This window comes from Geotrypetes seraphini, chromosome 7 (genome assembly GCF_902459505.1).
Source record: "Geotrypetes seraphini chromosome 7, aGeoSer1.1, whole genome shotgun sequence".
NCBI lineage: Eukaryota > Metazoa > Chordata > Amphibia > Gymnophiona > Dermophiidae > Geotrypetes > Geotrypetes seraphini.
The window spans coordinates 98,274,891-98,295,610 of record NC_047090.1 but is presented as its reverse complement, the minus strand read 5'-3'; the positions used below and the strand labels follow the sequence as shown (position 1 = coordinate 98,295,610).

The window sequence follows — 20,720 nt, the reverse complement described above, 5'->3', positions numbered from 1 at the left end:
CCAACGGAGGAAAATCACCAGGCGCACAGGAAATGCCAAAAGGAATGCCACCGAGAGGTTAGAAAAGCAAAAGGGAAATACGAAGAGGGGCTGGCCAGGGAGGCAAAAAACTTCAAGGCATTCTTCAGTTACGTAAAGGGGAAGCGACCAGCGAGAGAGGAGGTGGGGCCGTTGGACGATGGGGATAGGAAGGGAGTGATTAAGGAGGATAAACAGGTAGCTGAGAGGTTGAACACGTTCTTCTCGTCGGTTTTCACGAGAGAAGACACATCTAATATACCGGACTCAGAGGAACTCATGAGCGGGGAACAGGCTGAAAAATTGGAACACATAGAGGTAAGTAAGGAGGATGTCCTCAAACAGATAGACAGGTTAAAATGCGGCAAATCGCCGGGCCCGGACGGGATCCACCCAAGAGTTCTGAAGGAACTAAGACAAGAAATAGCGGGCACAATCCAGCATGTTTGCAACCTATCCTTGAAAACTGGAGAGGTACCAGAGGACTGGAAATTGGCGAATGTCACACCTATCTTCAAGAAGGGATCGAGGGGTGACCCCGGGAACTACAGGCCGGTGAGCCTGACTTCAATTACAGGGAAGATGGTGGAAGCTATGATCAAGGACAGTATTTGCGAGCACATCGAGAGAAATGGCCTACTGAGAACAAGCCAGCATGGATTCTGTAAGGGAAGGTCATGCTTAACGAACCTTCTGTACTTCTTCGAGGGAATAAGCAGTTGGGTGGACAATGGGGAACCTATAGACATCATTTACCTCGATTTTCAAAAGGCTTTCGACAAGGTGCCACACGAAAGGCTGCTTAGGAAGCTGTGGAACCACGGGGTGGGAGGGGATGTGCACAGATGGATCAAGCACTGGTTGTCGGGTAGACTGCAAAGGGTCGGAGTGAAGGGCCAATATTCTGACTGGCGGGGAGTCACGAGCGGTGTGCCACAGGGATCGGTGCTGGGGCCGTTACTCTTCAACATATTTATCAATGACCTGGAAAAGGAGGCAAAGTGCGAGGTTATAAAATTTGCAGACGATACCAAACTGTGCGGTAGAGTTAGGTCCAGGGAGGAGTGTGAGGATCTGCAAAGGGACCTGGACAAGCTGGAAGACTGGGCAAACAAATGGCAAATGCGCTTTAATGTGGAAAAATGCAAGGTCATGCATATAGGGAAAAAGAACCCATTGTTCAACTACAAATTGGGGGGGGCATTGTTGGGAGACAGCAGACTTGAGAGAGACTTGGGTGTGCTGGTGGATGCATCGCTGAAGCCATCTGCACAGTGCGCAGCAGCCTCGAAAAAAGCCAACAGGATGCTGGGCATCATAAAGAGGGGCATAACAACCAGGACGCGGGAAGTCATCATGCCATTGTATCGAGCGATGGTGCGTCCACATCTGGAATACTGCGTTCAGTATTGGTCGCCGCACCTCAAGAAGGACATGGCGGTACTTGAGAGAGTCCAAAGGAGAGCAACGAAACTGGTAAAGGGGCTGGAACACTGCCCATACGCCGAGAGATTGGATAGGCTGGGGCTCTTCTCTCTGGAAAAAAGGAGGCTCAGGGGAGATATGATAGAGACCTTCAAGATCATGAGGGGCATAGAGAGGGTGGATAGGGACAGATTCTTCAGACTGAAGGGGACAACAAGTACGAGGGGGCATTCGGAGAAACTGAAGGGAGATAGGTTCAAAACAAATGCAAGGAAGTTTTTCTTCACCCAAAGGGTCGTGGACACATGGAATGCGCTACCGGAGGAAGTGATCAGGCAGAGTACGGTACAGGGATTCAAACAGGGATTGGACGGATTCCTGAGGGATAAAGGGATCGTGGGATAATGAGAGAGGTGCTGGGATGTAACACAGGTATAGAAAGCTAACCAGGTAATAAGTATAGAAACCCAACAGGTCGTGCATGTGCAAGACCGGAGGGTTAGGACTACGATGGGAAGATAGGACTTAAATGAGAAACCAAGGTGGCAAGGGAGCCCCTTCTGGTGATGCAGACAGGTCGTGACCTGTTTGGGCCGCCGCGGGAGCGGACTGCTGGGCAGGATGGACCTATGGTCTGACCCGGCGGAGGCACTGCTTATGTTCTTATGTTCTTATGACCCAGGTGGGAGAGAGAGCTCCAGCAATCAAATCTTACAAAAGTCTAACACACTCCAGACCTCAATGGAAAACCTGTCACAGTAATAGTTGAAAATGAAAATGAAACTGAAATACAAGATATCAAAGATTCACATTTCCCAAAGATGACATATTACAATTAATAAATTCAGAATTTTTTTTCTACTTTTGTCTAGTCATTGATTTTGGTCCCATTACCTCTTTTCCACTTTTCTGTGTTTTTTCTTAAGTCTCTTTCCAGGGGCTGCTGTCCTTTTGACATTTCTTCTCTATGTCCACTATACATTTTTTCTTCTGTGTCCCTGTCCCTATTCTCCACTATATTCAGCAACTGCCTCCTTAGTGTCCATATCCTCCCTCTATATTCAGCATCTCTTCTCCTTTCTCTATGCTCTCACCTTTATCTGAATTTCTTCTCCATGTCCTTGTCCTTCCCCATGTCCAGCTTCTCCCTACTCTCTTTCCTTTCTCCTGTACCTCCACCCCTGGACCAGCCTCTCTGTCTCTCCCTCTCCCTCCTTTGATCCAGCATTTCTCCTCCTGGCTCATTCTCTCTCTTCTCACCACCTCCCTGTCCAGCATTTTCCCCCTTTCTCTCCTTCTCTTTATTACAGGTCTCTCTCTCCCCCTTTCCTCTGCTCCCCATCCAAGTCCAACAACTCTCCCTCTCCTTTTTTGCACCAGGTCTTTTCCCCTCTCTCTTCCTTATCCTGCACCCCACAGGTCAGGTCCTGCATCTCTCTCCCCCCTCCTTGCAGGTTCTACATCTCCTTCCTTCTCTTTGCTCCAGGTCTTCCTTTTTCACCTCTTATTTTTCCCTCAGTTAGCATATCTACTCCTCTGCCCACTTGTGGGTTCAGCATCTCTTTAACACCCCTTCCCCTCCCTCTTTCCCCTGGGCAAGCCCAGCATGTCTCTACCCTTATCCACCAACCTGCATGGGCCCTGCATCTATTTGCCCCTACTCTCAATCTGCATGAGCCCTGTATAATTTTGTCCATCCTCCTTCCCTCTATCTGCAGTCTTCAAAACACAGTATATCAAAAATAAAGAAACTTGAACTTGCAGATCACCAGCAGAGGAAGTGATTGAAGCAGACTGCCTCTGCTCAGCTCCACCTAGGACTTTCCTATGCCACAACCCATCTCTATGATGTAACCTCCTGTGGGAGGAACGTGGCACAGGAAAGGCCCAGGCGGGGCTGGACAGAAGCAGCCTGTTTCAATTGTTGCCTCTGCTGGTGAGCTGTGAGCATTTTGAGAACTGGGGTGTGGGGGGGGGGGGGTTGTTAGAGAGATACCTGGCAACATAGGGATGGGAGGGGTGCTAAACAGACATCAAATTTATTTATCCAAGGAGGAGTGGCTGGTGGGTAAGAAAGAGAGGGATTTGTAGGGAGGGTTTTGTCCATTTGGCATTTTGGAGGGCCAAACTCACTGGAGGATTAACAGACAACCTCCCTTAATCCCTCCAGTGGCGTGCTGCTCAATTCTAAACATGCTTGCTAGCAGGTGTAACTCCCGATTTTGATCCTTTAGGACAGGGGTGCCCATACTTTTTTGGCTTGCGAGCTACTTTTAAAATGACCTAGTCAAAATGATCTACCAACAATAAAATTTTAAAAAACACAAAGCACACTGTATGTAGAGAAAATGTTAATTATCATTTATATTCGGGGGGGGGGGGGGTGTCAAAGAGGTCAAGGCAGATGACTTTAAAATATGCAGTCACCTCAGTAACAACTATACAAAAATAGACAAATATTCCCCCTCCCTTTTTACTAAACCACAATAGCAGTTTTTAGCACAGGGAGCTGTGCTGAATGCCCCGCACTGCTCTTGATTCTCATAGGCTCCCTGCGCTACAATCTGCTACTGCGGTTTAGTAAAAGGGGGCCATAGTGCAAAATATAGACAGCAGATATAAATTTTCAAAATGGGCACATTTTGATCACTAAATTTAAAATAAAATCATTTTTCCTACCTTTGTTGTCTGGTGATTTCATGAGTCTCTGGTTGCACTTTCTTATTCTGACTGTGCATGCAATATTTCTTCACTCCTTTCTGCCTCTTGCATGCTTCGTCTCCTCCAGACCTCATTCCTTTCCCCAACCAACATCTCTGTCCTTCCATGAGTCCAACTTTTTCTTCCTCTATCCCTGCCTGCCCCCTATCACCCAACACACTCCATTCCCTCCCCCTTTTCCTTCCTTTCTCCTTGCCCCATCCCCTTTCTTTCTGTCTCCCTGCCCCTCTTTCTTTCTTTTTCTCTCTGCTGTCTTTCTTTCTGTTTTCATGCTCCCCTTTTTATCTGTCTCCCTGCCCCCCTTTCATTCTTTCTGTCTCCATGCCCCCCTTTCATTCTTTTTGTCTCCCTGTCTGCAGGGCAGGATTAATTTGTCGAGGGCTCCTAGGCACACAAGTACACTGGGCCCCCTGCCCCTCCCCACCCCACCATGTGCCCAGGTGGAAACAGGAAGCTGCGTCAGAAGGAAGCTTTGGGCAAGCACCACCGCTTGCAAAATTATAGTTCCCGTTGCCTTTCTTACCCGTGTTGCTTGCTTATCTTACTTTCCGTTGATGGGGGGGGGGCTGCGTTGCTGATCGGGGGCCCACATTGATGATCGGGGGGGGGGCCCGTGTTGCCGATCAGGGGGGCCTGCATTGCCAATCGATGCTGGAGGGGCCCATCGCCGTTTGAAAAAAACAATGTTGATGCCCTCCTTCATTGGGCCCCCCTGACAATTCCGGGCCCTAGGCACGTGCCTACTGGGCCTATTGGTTAATCCTGCCTTACCTGTCTGCCTTTCTGTCTTCCTGTTCTGCCTCCCTGTCTCCCCCAAGCCACCATCTATCAACATTCCACACCTCTGTCCTATCCAAAACACACCCAGACCACACCCCTTATCATTTGCATGTACTTGGGTTTGAGATGTGCATATCCTACCATTGCATATATCAAATGTGAATAGGGCTTCTGAGGTCCGTAGTGTAGAAGGTATGTATGCATTTAAATATGTATTTATAGAATATGAGGATGCTTCTATCCAGTATTGAAACATACAGTGGAACCTTGGTTTACGAGCATAGTTCGTTCCAGAAGCATGCTCGTAAACCAAAATACTCGTATATCAAAGTGAGTTTCCCCATAGGAAATAATGGAAACTTGCTTTGATACATTCCCCCCCCCCGAGGCCAGCGGCGCTGCTCCCTCCCCACTCGCAAAGACCCCCCTCCGCGCGAACCGGCACCCCCCTCCCCACAAACCGGCACCCCCTGCCTGAACAATGTAAACTTACCCCCAGTCTGGCAACGGCACACAGCCCACAGGACGTGCCGGTGCCGCTAGAAGATCTTCCTGCTTCTGCCGGCCTTGAGCATGTATCTACGCATGCTCAAGGACTTCTAATTTTCCCTTTTGCCGAGATTCTCGGAGATCTCCGAGAATCTCGGCGAGATGGAGAATTAGAAGGCCTTGCGAATGTGCAGATGCATGCTCAAGGCTCGACACAGACAGGAAGATCTTCTAGCGGCACCGGCATGTCCTGTGGGCTGCATGCCGGTGCTAGATGGGGGGGGGGGGTAAGTTCAAGTTGTTCGGGCGGGGGGTGCCAGTTCGCGCCGGGGGTGTGTGACGGTTCGAGCAGGGGGGCCTTTGCAAGCGGGTGGGAGCGATGCTGGTTATCAGGGGGGGTGCTCACATATCGAGTCAACACTCGGTTTGCGAGACAAGTTTTGCGAGAATGTTTTGCTCGTCTTGCAAAACACTCGCAAACCGGGTTACACGCAAACCGAGGTTTGACTGTATATTCAACTGATAGAAATTAAGGAGGCACATGTTTCATTTTTTCCATCAAATGCACCAAAGAGCAAACTTTCTCTTACCTGCTCACCAGCTTGGGATTCCCCAATGATGAACCGATCTCCTGGACCATCTGCAGCTGTAAAATAATAAGGAAGAAGACAGTGAAGCAATGGAGTGCATTCAATTTTAGAGATGGGATATGCCAGTGAGATTTACAGAAGAAGCAATTTAACAAGCAATGAAAACAAAACTTAGAAAATCAAATAGCAAAAGTTTGAAAAATAAATGTGTTCTAACACTAGGAGGTTATTGGTACACCCCCCCTCTCCTCCCCAAAAAATCATTTGAAAATGACACAAATTTATTTTAAATGAGACAAATTTTTATTTATAATTCTTTATTCATTTTTCATCTTACAACAAATACATATATATTAAATTTTTAAAGTCATTAGGGCTCCTTTTACAAAGCCGCATTAGCGGCTTTATCGCATGTACCTTTTTAGTGCGCACTAACCCCCGTGCTAGCCAAAAAACTACTGCCTGCTCAAGAGGAGGTGGTAGCAGCTAGCGCGGCTGGCAAATTAGCGTGCGCTATTACACATGCTAAACCGCTAATGCGGCTTCGTTAAAGAGCCCTAAGTCTTTGACCTAGGTGCCGCCACGGGAACGGACTGCTGGCCACAATGGACCACTGGTCTGACCCAGCAGCGGCAATTCTTATGTTCTTATGTGAGCGGATTTCAAACACTAAGGGACAGATTCTGTAAATAGACACCTAAAGTTAGGCATCCATTGCATGTCAATCACACTTGGGCGCCCATTACAGAATCATGTTGAGTGGCACCTAACTTAAAACTTAGGTGCCTGTAATGTAGGCCAGGGTTTCAAAGGCCTACATTATGGGCACCTAAGTCCTTTAGAGAATCGCGCCTAGAAGCACGTAAGTCACTCTCCGCCCCTAAACACGCCTACTTTGGTATATCTTTTGTAGAAAAGCACCTAAGAAGATAGGTGCCTATCTTTTAATTAAATTTTATTTTTTTTCAATTCTGAGCTTGTTAAAACTTTAGGTGCCTTTTATAGAATTTTTCCCTAATTGTATCAGACCAATGTCATCCACTCCAATTTATTATTGAGGCCCTTAGGAGCCATCGTATCTAAGTCATAGATCCATCATTGCTCTTTAAGTTTAGAACAGAATCATCCATTTAAGATCTGAAATTATATGTTGTTTCTGTTGTCAATGTAGTACTAAAGGGGCTGTTTCATTGCTCAATCTAATTTGAAATTTGTGCTCATGTAGCATATAGCATGTGGGGACTGAAGAAGATAAAGAGCATATGCAAACTCACATGAAGTAACTATTTCTGAAAAATGTAGTCTTCCCTGTCTTTGGATGAGTCCAGCAGGCACTTACTATAGTGCTAGAGCACCATCGAGACTATCCACATTCCACAGTATTCATGCTTTCCAACTAATTTAATTGTATTCCTTTGCCCAACTGGTGATAAATACTCCCCATCTATTGTATTCCTCTGCATTTATACTTTTTGGGGGAGCAGGTGTAAATGGCTTCTTCAGGAGAATGCAATGCCTGTACCTTATTTCACTGCACTAAATCGAACAAAAGTAGGGGTCAGACAGATAGCTTTTCCAACCAGTAAACTTTTATTCAAAGGGAATAAAACACTTTGACTCGACAAGGAACCATGTTTCAGCGGAAACCTGCCTGCCTCAGTAGTCAAAATATATGTAGTAATCCAACAGAAGTTCTGGATAATCTTCTACATAGATAACCAAAATCATCAGCTTCTCAAAGTAACAATGTGTTGAGTCAAAGAGTGTTTTAGTCCCTTTGAATAAAAGATTACTGATTAGAAAAGCTATCTATCTAACCCCTACTGTTCACTTTGGTGTTTTAATGTGGGAGTTTTTTGTTTTTTTTTTGGGGGGGGGGTTTGGTGGTGTGGGGGTGGGGGGTGGCTTTTTTAACCCTTATTTGGCTGCAACAGAACAAGTGGAGCAGCCAAATAAGCTGCTGAAGAAGCCATTAATGAAATGGATTCCTGTTGGGAATGTCTTTATCAAGATAAGTGTTGCTTGAATCTTTCAATAGAATGCTTTGTTAAATGGAATGCAATGTTAAACTGAGAAACAATAATTAAAAGATATTGATATTATAATGGACAGTGAGCAGAATGATAGAAAGGATTTTTGACTGATCATTAAAGTCAGCCTTTAAGTGGTTGCAACTTGAAAGTACTGAATTAATCCTCCTATTTTCTTCAGTCCACTCCTTTATTATTATTAACATCATTATTAATCTGAATATTTTGAGTGGTTCACTGGGATTTGTTTATGAAGGTGCTTGGACACGTTTTTTGAGGGATTGAAGCCTAACCCTGCTACATAGTAAGTCAAAAGGAAAAGTTGCATGTACTGTATAGTTGGTTATACAGTAGAATACAACCTCAGTGTACCTAACTTGAGTGCCAGCATTTACAAAAGATTTCAGCAGGTGTAAATCTGACACCTAAAGCGAGGCGTGGGAATCAGCGCTACGCATAATTCAATAAAGGATGCCCTTTATAGAATCACACTTACCCGTCCCTTTTACAAAACCACGCAAGAGGTTTTTAACACCAGCCAGCACACTGAATGCTCTGCACTTCTCCAATGATCATAGAGTTCCTATGAGTGTCATAGCAGCACAGAGCATCCACTTGCTGTCCGGCACTAAAAATCTCTTGCGCAGTTTTTTTTTAAAAGGGGCCGGGGGGGGGAGGGTAGTTAGTGTTGATTTTTTTTCAGTGCCCAATTTTGATTGCCGTTTACTGAATCTTGTCCTTTATATGCAAAAATGATTTATAAATTTACCTCCTACCTGTGTAGTTGATCATCACTGCACACAATCTACTCCAGTGATTCCCAAACCTGTCCTGGGGGACCCCCCAGCCGGTCAGGTTTTCAAGATATCCCTAATGAATATGCATGAGAGAGATTTGCATATAATGGAAGTGACAGGTATGCAAATCTCTCTCATGCATATTCATTAGGGATATCTTGAAAACCTGACTGGCTGGGGGTCCCCCAGGACAGGTTTGGGAACCACTGATCTACTCTATCTCTGCCCCAGCATTACACAGATAATACTGAAATGCTTAGAGAAATCTTACCAGCAATATTTATTATAGTTATAATGAAAACTGGCAATCAGTAGACTTATACATTTCCTGGTTACCAGTAAATGTAATCAACACCAAATTTATTTATTTGTTCATTTTTATAGCTCGTCCTCCCCAAAAGCCCAGAACGGGTTACATAGGATACATACACAAAATAAAAAAGGAAATCCTAAGATCCCACTCCAAATAATGAAAATACTGAAAATATTCCCAAAATGGGAACAAATCAAAGGAACAAGCAGGCTAATTACAGAAACATCCTTTGACTAAATGCTACAATTAATTTTCTTGCACTTAAACCCCCTCCCCCCCCTTTTACGAAGCCACATTAGGCTTTTTTATCACCGGCTGCAGCGGTATTAGCGCCAACGCTCATAAGAATTCTATGAGCTAATAGCGCCGTGACTAGCGATAAAAAAAGCCTAATGTGGATTTGTAAAAGGAACCCTAAATTTCTAAAGCATCAGAGAGTCATGTGTTTAAAACAGATCAAAGGATGTTTTCTGGGGAGTATATTTCTCAATCATTTGCCCAATAGTTTTAATAATATAAGTTGTGCTTTATATCCCATCAGTGAAATTAAAAACAGTCTTCCCTCATGCTTAATTCTTGCTCCCTTTGTGCAGCATTGCTTCAGATAAGTACTTGCCTGTTGCTTAAAGACTGTTAATTTCACAAATGGAATATAAAGCATAACTTATATTGCTAAAACTATTGGGCAATGATTAAGAAGAATTTGAAAGTCTGGACATACTAAGGAAGATATTCCCTAGAATATGTTCTTTGACCTGTTGTAAGCAGATGACTCTCTGATGCCCTAAAAATTAAAAAATTAAAAGTGTCCCCCCTCCAAAGTCAGAAATTATTGTAGTGCTTAGTCAAAGCATGTTTCTGTAATTATCCTGCTTGTGCCCCTTTAAAAGTATAAATCTTTTTGAATGTGGCCTATTATGTGTAATAACTGGTCAATTTTGGTATCAAAGCTATGCTATTGGCCTTCTTATAAGAAAAAAAAGCAAAGTATAGAAAAGAATAAAGATTTTTACCTCGTACAGCATACCCATCTTTTACTGATGCTGGAAATGGGGGTAGGTTGTCTTTTGCGTAGACTTCTTGAGCAAGGACTCGGCCCATTCCATCTAAAAGTGAAAAGACATGAGAGTAGGGGAGAGAGGGAGAGGTCATGATTTTTCTTAAGAAGCCAATAAAAGTAAATATTAGTTGACAGCAATGCAGCTCGAGAATAAAGTTCATGTGCACAGCATTCAACATCCCATAAATAGTTCTGTCAGATCTGATAGCTGCCAAAAGCAATGATGAATAGTGTAGCAAAACACTGCAGACAGTGAAAGGCTTGTTTTACTCAATCCACAGTTCCAATAAGGATGAGCTCACTGCTAATGCCTATTTCAGAATCATAATCCTTTGTTTCACAGTAATAGTATTTCACATTGCAAAATCTCCTTTCTCCCTTTTCCACTTGCCCTATAATACAGTCTCTTTCCTTAATTCTTCCCATTCACACCAGAAAAATCATGATCCCTTTCTAGTGTTTTCACATTTTACCTTCCGCCATTGAATGTTTTGGTATTTGAGGGATTTTTAAGTCATTGTGAAGCTTACTTATCTTTGTCAACCTACATTCACAGAAGGAACGTTTAAACAGCATTTAAAACCTGGCCAGAGAAAGGTCAGCTCTAGAGTAGATCACAGAATAGTCAGGAGATACTTGTGGCAATGTGAGGGCTATTTACTGATGGTTCCACAGACACAATAGACTATGCTCCAGTGCCAGTAGATTTCCCAAAAAAAAACAATTTTCTTTTCTTTTTTTTTTAACCCTCCAATTAAAGTGGTAGATAAAATAAGCATTTCTTCTCTGAATCAAATACTGTTCAGGAACTTCATTCTAGTTAGATCTTAAAAACTTTTGTCTAGGGGGAGAGTGTGGCACAGTGGTTAATGCTACAGCCTCAGCACCCTGAGGTTGTGGGACCCTGGAAAAGTCACTTAATCCCTCCATTGCCCCAGGCACATTAGATAGATTGTGAGTCCGCTGGGACAGACAGGGAAAAATGCTTGAGTACATGAATGTAAACCATTCTGAACTCTCCTGCCAGAATAGTATAGCAAATTGAATAAATTAACAAACAATATGACAATTTTAAGCTACATACAAGTTGACCAAGATGACAACAACCTTACTTTATACAAGCTCCATTAATAATGTTGAATTTAAATTTCTGGTTTTCATATAATAAAGGACAGTACAATATTTCAGCTGAAATAAATACAAGTTTGCTTAGTTAATTTGTTTATATAAGAATAAACGTTTTCATGAATTCTCTTCAGATCAGCACAGCAGCAAGCAAACCATGTGAATGCCGCTTCAGAACCTTGGACAGTTACAGCTTGGAGTCTTTCAGATGGCCTTTAGATTTGTTAATGATGAAATATTTACTACTTCTTTGGATCAAACATCCAAACAAAGCCTTCATATCAAATTATAAAACAGAACCATGCACATGTCATGCAGATGTTATCAGAGTCAGCCTTGTGATTTAGTTATAATTCTTGCTTATGAGTTCTGCTTTCCTACACAGTGTATTGTCTTTTATTATTCATATCCATGTAAAGGGAGGAATCCTTTTATGCTAGGCTACGTAGAAAGTAAAATTTCAGGATTTTAAGCCTTGCATTTTGGCTTGGTGTGACTCCATCTCTTCTGGGTTTAAATGTGGACAAATATTAAATTTGGCCCATATATTCCAAGATTCAAATAAATAAGCATCTGAAACTTTTAGAGTACTGCTTTTGTTAGACAAGGCAGCCATATAACATACTAATAATACTGGGATTCCTTGGGTTTCTCAAGAAATATTAGTTTGGCAAGTATTTTGGTACCTAAGAGAAGGAAAATCACTCCTGATTCTAGACATAAATGAGGTAATTCTCAAAATGTTGCTTAGAGACCATAGGGACTTGGGAGGTTGCCACGAGAAATTGTGGCAGACGTTCAGATAGCAGCTCTACATGGGGCAGGAGCTTAAGAGGATCACTTCTGTCCCAATTCACTGCTGGACCACCAGGGATTTTAAAGGTACCATTTATACTGATTGGGGAAGAGGGAGAGAGGTGAGAATTGTTAGAGTTGGCTGGGACAGGAGGAGGGAGGGTCCCTCCTATCCTGGTCCAGTAGGTCTTACAGCAGACCCAGTGGAGGCCTGCAACAGGTTTGCGAAGGAGGCAGGTGGGTGCTGACCTGAATATAAACCAAGACCCCCATTTTTGGGCCATTTGTTTGTCCCCAAAATTTCGGTTTATATTTGAGTATATACAGTATTTGAATATTTAGTGAGTAGCAATTTGTGTGGCTTCTTGGCTCCACCATCACTCCAGAGTAGAAGCTGCTACTGGCCTGTTCTCTTTCTAACTGGCAGGAGCAATAGATGCTTATGCAAAGGAAACACAGAAGCCAGTGGAAAACCTCACGCTGAGTAGTCAAGTCAGGGGGGCAACCCAGCACTGGTTAGTTACATGGTCTGCTCCTGCTCTGACTAACACTCTGGAAGCCAATGAATGAGGGTAGTAGGAAAGTGACAACTGGAAGATAAGTGGTGCTTGATATTTAGGGTTTTCTCTTTCTTAGGGGTTGATGCTGGCAGTAGAATTCTCCCAGTCTAAATGCAGAAAGATAAATTCATCACTGATGGGCTAAATCAGTGGTTCCCAAACCTGTCCTGGGAGACCCCCAGCCAGTCAGGTTTTCAAGATATCCCTAATGAATATGCATGAGAGAGATTTGCATATAATGGAAGTGACAGGTTTGCAAATCTCTCTCATGCATATTCATTAGGGATATCTTGAAAACTTGACTGGCTGGGGGTCCCCCAGGACAGGTTTGGGAACCACTGGGCTAGATGAATGAATTTTGGGGGATCACATACAGCAGTAATGTGGATGCAATGATTAGCTCAAATAGGTGTCAGGTCAAAACCGTGGAAGACAAAGGCGCGCGCCGACAACTGAGCACAGCGCGGAGGCGCGCGCCAAAGAAAATAATTGTTTTTAGGGGCTCCGACAGGGGTGTGTGGGGTGAACCCCCACTTTACTTTATACAGATCGTGCCGCGTTGTGGGGGTGTTGTGGGGGGTTTATGGGGTTGTAACCCCCCACATTTTACTGAAAACTTCACTTTTTCCCTAAAAACAGAAAAAGTTAAGTTTACAGTATAATGAGGGGGGTTACAACCCCCCAAACCACCCACAATGCCGCCGCAATCTGTATTAAGTAAAGTGGGGGGGGGCTCCCCAACAAAAACCCCCGTCGGAGCCCCTAAAAACTGTCATTTTCTTCAGCGTGCGCCTCCGTCTTGCGCTCAGTTGTCGGCGCGCGCCTTTGTCTTCCGTGGTTTTGTCTATGAACCGCTCAAAAATGCTCATTCTCCACTCCAGACATGCCTGTTCTGTGGAAAAAAGTTTTTAGCGCACAGGTAGCATGTGCCAGTTGAGAACTTACTGCAGGATGCCTACACACGTCCCAAGTAAGCCCTTTCAAGCTGCAATATGCATGTGCTAGCGCTTATTGCAATTTACTACTTGTATAAGGACCTCACAATGAATAATGTATATACTATATGATTAAAATGTATCTGTTCAGTTGGAGGGGCCAAGAATATTCTGGGAGCAATATGTTGTCCATAGATCTGTGATATTAAATTACATTAACTTTATCTATTTTTAGTTATCCAACTTGAACAGAAAAGATTAATGTAAGCATGCATAAAGTTATACAGATAAATTATCCATATAACTTTTTATATTTGACATTTGGATGAATATTGGGCTTTATGCATCTTAGTAACCACATTTACATCATCATAATACAAGTACACTTTAATATAGTGGTTAAATACAACATAGACACTCCTTGAAAGAACCGTGGAGGGGCATAATCGAAAGGGACGTCTAAGTCCGTTTACGTCCATCTCGCAAGTCATCCAAAGTTAAAAAGAGCCTAAGACACATTTTCGAAAGAAACGTCCAACTTTTTTTACTTTTGAAAATCGTCTAATTATACGTCCTGCCGATCTGATCGTCCAAGCCGCTAAATCATCCATCTTTATACCACAATTTCGTCCAACTTTCCTTCCAAGTTCAAAACGCCTAGAACAAGCCCTGTTGGACGTGGGAGGGGTCTGCAAAGTGATGGACTGCACATCCAGACATGCCACCTAAATAGTGGGGTACCTTACAGGGCACTGCTGTGAACTTCACAAAAAGGGTGCCATGTCTTCTCCTCCCTACAACTCTCTTATAGGTCACGGTGAGCCCCCCAAACCACCTCCAGAATCCCCTAGACCCACTTATCTACCACCCCAATAGCCCTTATGGCTGTAGGAGCCACTTATATGCCAGTACAAAAGGGTTTTGGGGGTGTATAGGGGAGTGCACATGTTTAAGGATCAATGCAGTGATTACAGGGGCTTATGGGCATGGGTCCTCTCTATGGGTCCCTAACCCACCCCCAAGACCACTTAACCTGCCTCTGGGCTGGACAACTAGGCTTTCCTATGCCAGGCGGCCAGGTGATGATGGTCTGGAGGCTGAAATTTAAAGTTATGAATAAAAGTTTTATGGGGGTGGGGGAGGGTTGGTGATCACTGGGGTAGTGTGTGGGGGTTTGTTATGTGTTTACAGTGCTTATCTGGTGAGTTTAGGTGGGTTTTTGTGACTTAGACCATGTTTTACATGGTCTAAGTCACAACGTCCAAGTTCCGTCTAGACTCTGTTGTTAAACTTTCGGTTATACATGCTGTACGACTAAGTCTAAGCCGGCCCAAGTCCCGCCCAACTCCCGCCCTCGACATGCCTCCCGAAATGCCCCGTTTAGCTTTGGACGTTAAGCGGCATTATGAATGCCTAGGTCGTTTAGAAATACGTCCAAAACCCGATTTTATTATCGGCGCTTGGACGTTTTTGAGAAATGTTCGTCCAAGTGCCGACTTAGGCTGGTTTTTGGACGTTTTTCTCTTTCGATTATGAGCCCCATAATGTTCAGTTTTAGCTTCTGGAATATAACTACTTCAATATAAATAATAGAGAAAAATCACAATTTATATAAAGAAATGTGCCAAATTTGTTCAGTAGCGTCCTAAAAATTTGATGCTAGTTGATATACGTAAGTGTTAAGAACATTCCAGGCAGAACCTGAAGTGGTATCTACAGAGGAGGCTGATGGCTGCCACTCCCATTCTGTGCACCAATACACATCTCATTGAGAATACTCTACATGCAACATTTAAATATTGAAATATGGACTGCATTTGATGCAAGATTACTCTTTGCTCCATACACACCCCTTATCTGCTCCTGCAAGCTCTGCAGTTTTCTGCTGGGTAGCCTAGCTTCCAATTTCTAGTTCAACAGTGAGGAAGGTCAGCATACGCCTTGAAAGTTCTGATCTGTCTTCTACTGATGGCATGCAAACTCAACAACGACTGACTGGAAGTTATTGAAGTAATTGTGAGAAGATGAAGGAACTGGACAGGTTGTCCAAAAAGAAGTTATGGAGCTTATGCACTATGCTGTTGCACCTCACTGTTCTTTCAGTGAGGTTTGAAATTGGGCATTTTACTGACAGGTAATTGCTGCACAGTACTACTAAATGGAAATTTAACAATGGAATCCTGTTGGGATCCAACGGGAGCAGTCAAGAGTTAACGCAATGCCTATCAGTACATACCACCACTAAATCACCACGCCATTGAAAAATGAATAATGCAAAATACTTCTCTTTGGAATAACATCAAAAAAGAGAGTATCAGCTGTGTATCTGACAGGACTTCTGATCCTATGCAGAAACCACTTACCATGTGATATCAGAGGCTGGGGGAAAGACCTCCTTGGAAAGATTTGGCTAGCTGAGAAATCCAAGTCTAGCTTCGAATTTCCTCTGAACCATTATTATATGCTCCTGTTCTGTCTGGGACTTACAACTGCAGGTAGGTACAGTATCATATCAGTGGAGTTATTTCCTAGCCTTTTAAGTCACAGGTGAATCACATTTCAGCTTCAAAAACAGTAACATTTCATGAATACTTTCAGACCTTTTGTTAAACACATATATACTGCTCTTTGTTTTCTAGGCCATTTCCGAAAACAGTGACTAGCCTTGATTTTTGGGTTCTACTGGCTTCTTTCAAGATTGTTTGCCTCCCTGTAGTGGTGGATCCATCCAAACCATGGTCCTGCCTAACCATTCCTAGATACTCTAGCTGCACAACATTTTAGGCAATGCATTCCTAATGCCACGTTATGGCTTCTTCTGTATTTTCGCCATTTCACCTTTTCTAGAGATTGTAAACTCCTGTTAATGAGCCATGCCTATTCGCAGTCCTAAGACTCATTCTATGCTGAAACCCAGACATCTGCTGTGCTTTCTGTTCCAATTTTCTGCATGAATCAATCATCATCTCTTGTAGGGCACCACCTTTTTCATATTTATGGGCTATTAAAAGCAATCTTATCACAATCACTATCGGTTCAATGCAGTTTTTATGCCTTATGCAATATTATTTTTCAGTTTATCATGAAGGAGGTTGTTAATACAGAAATTTTAAAATTCAAATGATTCTTTCTTTAGTTATGACTGATTATACTTGACTAAAGGGTATAGGCCTATTTATGAGTGTAGGTTACTCCCTCAGCCTTTACTGGGAAAGGCACTCTTAATCAATGTGTCGGCATATTCTTTTAGGGCCGTGGAGTTATTTGTTGTGCTTCTGGAGAATTTTGGAGCTGTGTGAAAGGCACAACAGCTGGAGCAAGTATGTCTGTGTCTTTCATGTATCAAAGGTGCTTAAGAAGTTAACATATCAGTGTATGGCTTTACTGAATGTGGTGGAGCATTTGTTTGTGGGGATGAAAGGGAAGACTGGTGTGATTCTCTTACGATAAAGAGTAATCATCCTATTAAAACTTCACCTGGAAACTAAACCCAGGTATTCTTTGGGTCTTGCTTAAATACTTCATCGGTGGTATATCAAACTTGAATGTGAACTTGGTAGTTCAGGGCTCTGCTACTGAGGTAGTAGACCAAAACCTCTTTGTGCATCACCACTTTTAAACTACAAATCAATCTCTCTGTGAATCCAGCAGTGATGCCTGCTATCATTCAACCTTTGCCTGAGTGCCTTGTCACAGTATAATTGGGTCCAGCCCTAAATCATTGAGAGCCCAGAATATCAATCAGAGTAACTGTATCAGGTTCAGTTCTCACTGTGACCCCTTTGCAATTTATGATGGCAAGCTCAAGTAATGCAGGCCCCCAATGGTTATTTTTGACACTAGTCTAGACCCTCTCCTTTGCTTCCTGTCCCATGATTGCTTACTCTTTCCTTTTGCTTTGCACCTCTTTTTGATTCCTCTTAAGTAGAAATTATATCTATGTAATTAAAGGGCAGACTGGATGGACTGTTTAAGTGTTTATCTGCTGTCATTTAGTATGTTACTATGTATTCATACATGCATGGGGAAGTGGAGGAGCACAATATTTGGACACTTTCATCAGTGATATCCTCCTACTCCCAGGGCAATTCAGTTTGGGGGCTGTCAAGTTGCTATTGTTAGAGCACTTTAAAATATATATAAACTGCTGTCTAAGCCCTACATTGTTGCAACTTTTTTAAGAACATTAAAAAAAAAAAAATAGCCTTACTGGGTCAGACCAATGGTCCATCAAGCCCAGTAGTCCGTTCTCACGGTGGCCAATCCAGGTCACTAGTACCTGGCCAAAACCCAAGGTGTAGCAATATTCCATGTTACCAATACAGATGGAATTCATTGCCCAAGTTTTGGTCATGTGCCCCAGGGGGAAGGGGAGAGGGGGTAGGGGAGGCAGAAGACGGGAGGGGGGTTTGCACTTTTAGCTCCTTCACTCTAGCCTTTTTTCATTCTTGATAAATCCATTTCTCATTCACAGCTGAGATGAAATCAATGGTTTTGAGCACCTGACTGGTTTAATCTTCCATACAGATGTCACTCTTCAACTCTGCTGAAGACACACAGCTCCTGTTATAAAACTTTCTCTGTTCCCCTTCCTTGGAATCTATTGCCATCCACTTCCTAATAGGAAACACTATGTCTGCCCACCTCCTGGCATTTATGACAAACATGCTTTAGACTCAATCTGATTGGTGCTGCAAGTGTCCTAGCACAATAGTCACATCCCAAGTTGGAGTGACTTACACATCACTGAAAGTCAATAACCGAACCATATCCTGGTTACTATCAACCTGCTCCAACGAAACACACTGATGACATTCACCAACTCAAGTTTCTTATTTTGAAGGGGTAAGAACCCATGAAGCCTCCTCTGATCCCAGTCTCTTGTGTTCCTAAGCAAATTTAGAAGGCAGAGGGAAGTGGAGCTACATGCAGTGTAAGTGAGCTTTACCTTCAGTTAAAGGATGCAGAGTTGTCTCTGCCTGTATAGATCATTCAGTTCTCATAAGTAAAAATTTTCCCCAATTTGGCCTGTCTCCACACACTGCCTACCTCCATTTAGCATCCCAACCCCCAAAACAAGAACAGACATATCCAAAACCAAGTAGGTGGTGACAAAAGCTTTCAACTACCGCATCAGTACCAACAGCTCAGATGACTGAAAGAGGAAGACAAGGTAGGTTAGAAGCCTAGGACACAACTGCTATCTACAAGTTCAGAAGAATGGGCAAAGCATAAAACCACACCTGTCCGTATTCACACACACATCCTTAGAGGGACCAAGAAGCAGCCACCATAATATGCTGCCAGTTCTACAGAAAATAGGAACATTAGGGGACTCAGCTGAGTGTGGCAGGGCAGTGAAACACCAATGGGTATATCTCAGATCACACACTTAACACATAGGAGATTGGATATACAATCACACTACACCAACCAAATCCAATCCAATACAGAATCTACTATCATCAAACTACCTATCCTAAGGTAGAGAAAAAGCCTCAGATGTAAATAGTCAAAACCCACTTGAACCCAATGGAGTACGCAAAACAGGATGGCTCGCCTTCATTCATAGGCTGAAAAAACTCCATCACATGGATTATACTATCACACAATCCTGGCAAGTATTAAACATATGCTAAGAAGTTCACAGGCAATAATGAACAGCAAACAAATCACAGGTAAACAGCAACATATTATCAAAACACTGCAGTCCCAGTCCCCTCCTTAGGGTGGTGTACTACAAACTGACCACCACCTTAAGGAGAGGGCTAAATTCAAAGCAAACCTTAAAACTTTTCTTTTTAAAGATGCCTTTGGAGTATAGTCCTGGAGCTTGACTTCAGTTATACCAGACACCCTTTTGTCTTTTCCCTCCCCCATCAATTTTTATTTTATGAAACAATGTAACCCTGACCATATTCCTTTTGTATCCTTGCAGTCTTCCTCATTGTTTGTATCATTTTTTTAATTGTTTATGTCTAACCTCCCTGTTTTAAATTGCTTTTAGCTTTGTATTATGTAAACCGCTTAGGATGTTTTAAGCGTTATATCAAGCCTAAATAAACTTGAAACTTGAAGCCTGTGTCAGCTCTTTCACTGATGTCACTTCCTGGACCCGCACCTAGGAAGTGACATCAGAGGAAGAGCTGACGCTGGCACGTTGAGGTTGCTGCTTGCACAGGAAACATTAAAGAGGTACGAGGGAAGAGGTGTGTGCGTGTGCATGGCAAGAGGGGGCAGGGAAGGAGCAGATGGGGATGGGAGCGGAGAAGAGGGTGGGGGAAGGGTGCCGCTGCCTCGGTTGCCTCTCACCCTCGCTACATCACTACGTGTCAGCAAAACAACCAAACAATTGTGGAACAGAAGATCAGGATGTACCAGTTTGTAGTTTAATAAGCGTCCAAATAACTTAAAAACAATCCACAAAAGGTACATACAGTTACAAGTAACCCACAAAATAAAAACAAATAATGTGTAAAATACAAATGTGGCAACACGAGCTGTGTTTTGGCAAAATAAAAATGCCTTCCTCAAGGGTCTTATAGGGTCCTTGGCTGTCTTAAATATAAACCCATAAAAGTCACAAAAAAATCCAAGTAGTTAAGAGGCTATAAACAAACAGTAGAGCACACAAGCCTCCAATGCAGACTGTATATACCTTTTGTGGGTTTTTTAAAGATTATTGTCTTTAAGTTATTTAGACGCTTCTTAAACTACAAACTGGTACATCCCGATCTTCTGTTCCACAATCCTTTTTTATGTTTTGCTGCTTCATTTCCTTTGTGGAACCTTTTGGTGCCATTTGGATTTTTATTTTGGCTGATGGACTATGTGTGTCACCATACAGTATGCACAAATTGTAGAATACTATCGGTTGCTTACACCAGCCATTGACTTGGCATAAGTGATCGTTCCTGACTTCTGGCGCACCAAAGAGGGTCTGCGCTAGTATTCTATCAAGACTTACAGTAGATGTGCTTAAGTGATTTATAGAACTCATGTGAAGTGTGTCCCCCAGGTACGTTAGATAGATTGTGAGCCCACCGGGACAGAGAGGGAAAATGCTTGAGTACCTGATTGTA

At 43.1% G+C, this 20,720-nt stretch overlaps 1 protein-coding gene across 13 annotated transcripts in view; it reads right to left on the bottom strand.

Moving 5' to 3' along the window:
- Positions 1-20,720, bottom strand: part of GPHN (gephyrin) — a 798,948-nt gene that overhangs the window by 89,119 nt on the left and 689,109 nt on the right. For all 13 annotated transcript variants that reach the window (XM_033950742.1, XM_033950736.1, XM_033950737.1 and 10 more), the window contains 2 exons: positions 10,177-10,269; positions 6,024-6,079 (listed from right to left, as the gene is read on the bottom strand). In XM_033950742.1, the coding sequence (XP_033806633.1) occupies positions 6,024-6,079; positions 10,177-10,269 (149 nt within the window). The remainder of the gene's footprint in view (positions 1-6,023; positions 6,080-10,176; positions 10,270-20,720) is intronic.